Source organism: Penaeus chinensis, chromosome 1, assembly GCF_019202785.1.
Source record: "Penaeus chinensis breed Huanghai No. 1 chromosome 1, ASM1920278v2, whole genome shotgun sequence".
NCBI classification, from domain to species: Eukaryota; Metazoa; Arthropoda; class Malacostraca; order Decapoda; family Penaeidae; genus Penaeus; species Penaeus chinensis.
In genome coordinates this window covers 17,641,347-17,643,846 of record NC_061819.1, presented here as the reverse complement: position 1 = coordinate 17,643,846, position 2,500 = coordinate 17,641,347, and the positions used below count along the sequence as shown (strand labels likewise).

Here is a 2,500-nt window from a genome sequence, read left to right as displayed (position 1 = left end):
CATTTCCCTCTCATCTCATACACAACCCCCCACCCTGCATTCACCTATGTCTTCCTCCTTCCTCCCTTCCCCTTTCCTCCTGCTCTCCCACCCTTTTCCCCATCCCTTCATCCCCCTTCTCTTTCCTCCTCATCCCCGCTTTCCCTTCTTATTTCCTACACAACCCCCCACCCTTCCTCCACCTCCTTCTTTTTCCCTCCTCCCTTCCCCCTTCCACCCTCCTCCCTTCCCCCTTCCACCTTCTTCTTCCTCCCTCCTCCCTTCCCCCGTCCAACCTCCTCCCTCCTCCCTCCTCCCTTCCCCCTTCCCCCTTCCTCCCCCCCTCCCTTCATCCTCCTTCCCTTTTCCTCCTCATCCCCGCATTCTCCTCTTACCTCATACACAACACCCCACCCTTCCTCCACCTCCTTCTTCCTCCCTCCTCCCTTCCACCCTCCTCCCTTCCCCCTACCTCCCTCCTCCCTTCCCCCTTCCTCCCTCCTCCCTTCCCCCATCCTCCCTCCTCCCTTCCCCCTTCCTCCCACCCTCCCACCCTTCACCCCCCTCCCTTCACCCCCCCCTCCCTCCATCCTGCTTCCCTTTCCTCCTTCCCTTTTCCTCCTCCTCCCCGCATTCCCCTCTTACCTCATACACGGCCCCGAGAGGCATCACAAGGGCAGCTACGAGGAGGTCGGCCACAGCGAGACTAAGGATGAGGTAGTTGGCGACGGACTGTAGATTTCGCTCCAGAAGAATAGCGGCGATCACGAACACATTCCCTGTGGGAGAGAGGGGGAGAAGGTGAGTGAGCGAATGTCGGAGAAGGAGAGGAGGGAATAATGGAGAGTGAGAGTGAGAGAGACAGAGAGAGAGAGAGAGAGAGAGAGAGAGAGAGAGAGAGAGAGAGAGAGAGAGAGAGAGAGAGAGAGAGGGAGAGAGAGAGATAGCCAGATAGATAGATAGATAGATAGATAGATAGATAGAGAGAGAGAGAGAGAGAGAGAGAGAGAGAGAGAGAGAGGGAGAGAGAGAGAACGGTGAGTGAATGAATGTGGGGGGAAGGGAAAAGGAAAAAAGAGAAGAGAGAGAGAGGAGCGATTAATTAGCGAATGTGGGATGAAGGGAGGGAGAAATGAATTTGGGAAGAGAGTGAGACAGACGATTGATCACAAAATATGTATGAAGGGAGAAATATAACAGGGAGAGTGATTATTGATAAATAAGAAGGTAAAGCAGCTTTGAGATCACGTATAAATTAGAGAGAGAGAGACTAGAGACAAGTAAGCGAAGTAAGGAATTGGAAGAAAAATAAAAGAGAGAAAGAGAGAGAGAGAGAGAGAGAGAGAGAGAATGTTGATAAATGCACCAGAAAAACTACTTAACATATAAAATAGATAAAAAGGGAAGGAGAGAATGATCATGAATAGGGAAATAAGAGACAATAAGAGAAGAGTGATAAATTAGGTGACAGGTAACTGGAAGTAATGAAAGGGAAGGGAGACGGGACAATAATTTTAGATTAGAATAAACGAAACAAGTTAAAGTAAGAGATAAGGTGAGAAGAGGTGATAGATAAATAGGCATAGATAAAAGAAGAAGAAGAAGAAGCAGAAGAAGAAGAAAAAAAAGAAAAAGAAAAAGAAGAAGAAGAAGAAGGAAAAAAGAAGACGAAATAGAACAAGAAGGAGAAAAAGAAGATTTAGAAGAAGAAGAAAAAGAAAAAAGAAGATTTAGAAGAAGAAGAACAAAGAAGGAATAACAAATTATGAACAAGACGATAACGACGACGACGAAGGATAATAAGAAGAAACAGAAAAAGAAGAAGAAGAAGCAGAAGAAGAAGGAAAAGAAGAATAAGAAAGAAGAATAAGAATAAGGAGTAGAGGAAGAATAAGAAAAAGAAGAAGAAGAAGCAGAAGAAGAAGGAAAAGAAGAATAAGAAAGAAGAATAAGAATAAGGAGTAGAGGAAGAATAAGAAAATTGAAGAAGTAAGCAAAGAAGAAGAAGATAATAAAGAAGAAGACAAGGAAGATAAAATAATAATAAGAAAAAGAAGATGAAGAAGAAGGAAAAGAAAAATATGAATAAGAATAAGGATGAGAAATCTAGAGAAGTAAGAAGATAAATATATAGAAAATATAGCACATTATTCCCACCAGACCCAAAAAGACAGGGAAAAAATATTCAGCATAAAAGTGTATTTAAATCTTTCCTTTGTTCAATTTGTTCATATCACTTCACTTTGAAGAAATTGAAGAAAAGTAATGCTATGCTGAGATGTTAATTTAATTTTCCTTTCTTCCATTTTATCAATCATTCACATTTACCAGATTTTTGCATGAGAAGAATTAGCTGTGTGTACGTGTGTGTGTGTAGTTGTGTGTGTGTGTGTGTATGTGTGTGTGTGTGTGTGTGTGTGTGTGTGTGTGTGTGTGTGTGTGTGTGTGTGTGTGTGTGTGTGTGTGTGTGTGTGTGTGTGTGTGTGTGTGTGTATGTTTGCTAATACGCTTAAGTTACTTG

At 43.1% G+C, this 2,500-nt stretch overlaps 1 protein-coding gene across 5 annotated transcripts in view; it reads right to left on the bottom strand.

Moving 5' to 3' along the window:
* Window positions 1–2,500, bottom strand: part of LOC125028180 (5-hydroxytryptamine receptor-like) — a 207,486-nt gene that overhangs the window by 28,820 nt on the left and 176,166 nt on the right. For all 5 annotated transcript variants that reach the window (XM_047617567.1, XM_047617600.1, XM_047617591.1 and 2 more), the window contains one exon: window positions 625–758. In XM_047617567.1, the coding sequence (XP_047473523.1) occupies window positions 625–758 (134 nt within the window). The remainder of the gene's footprint in view (window positions 1–624; window positions 759–2,500) is intronic.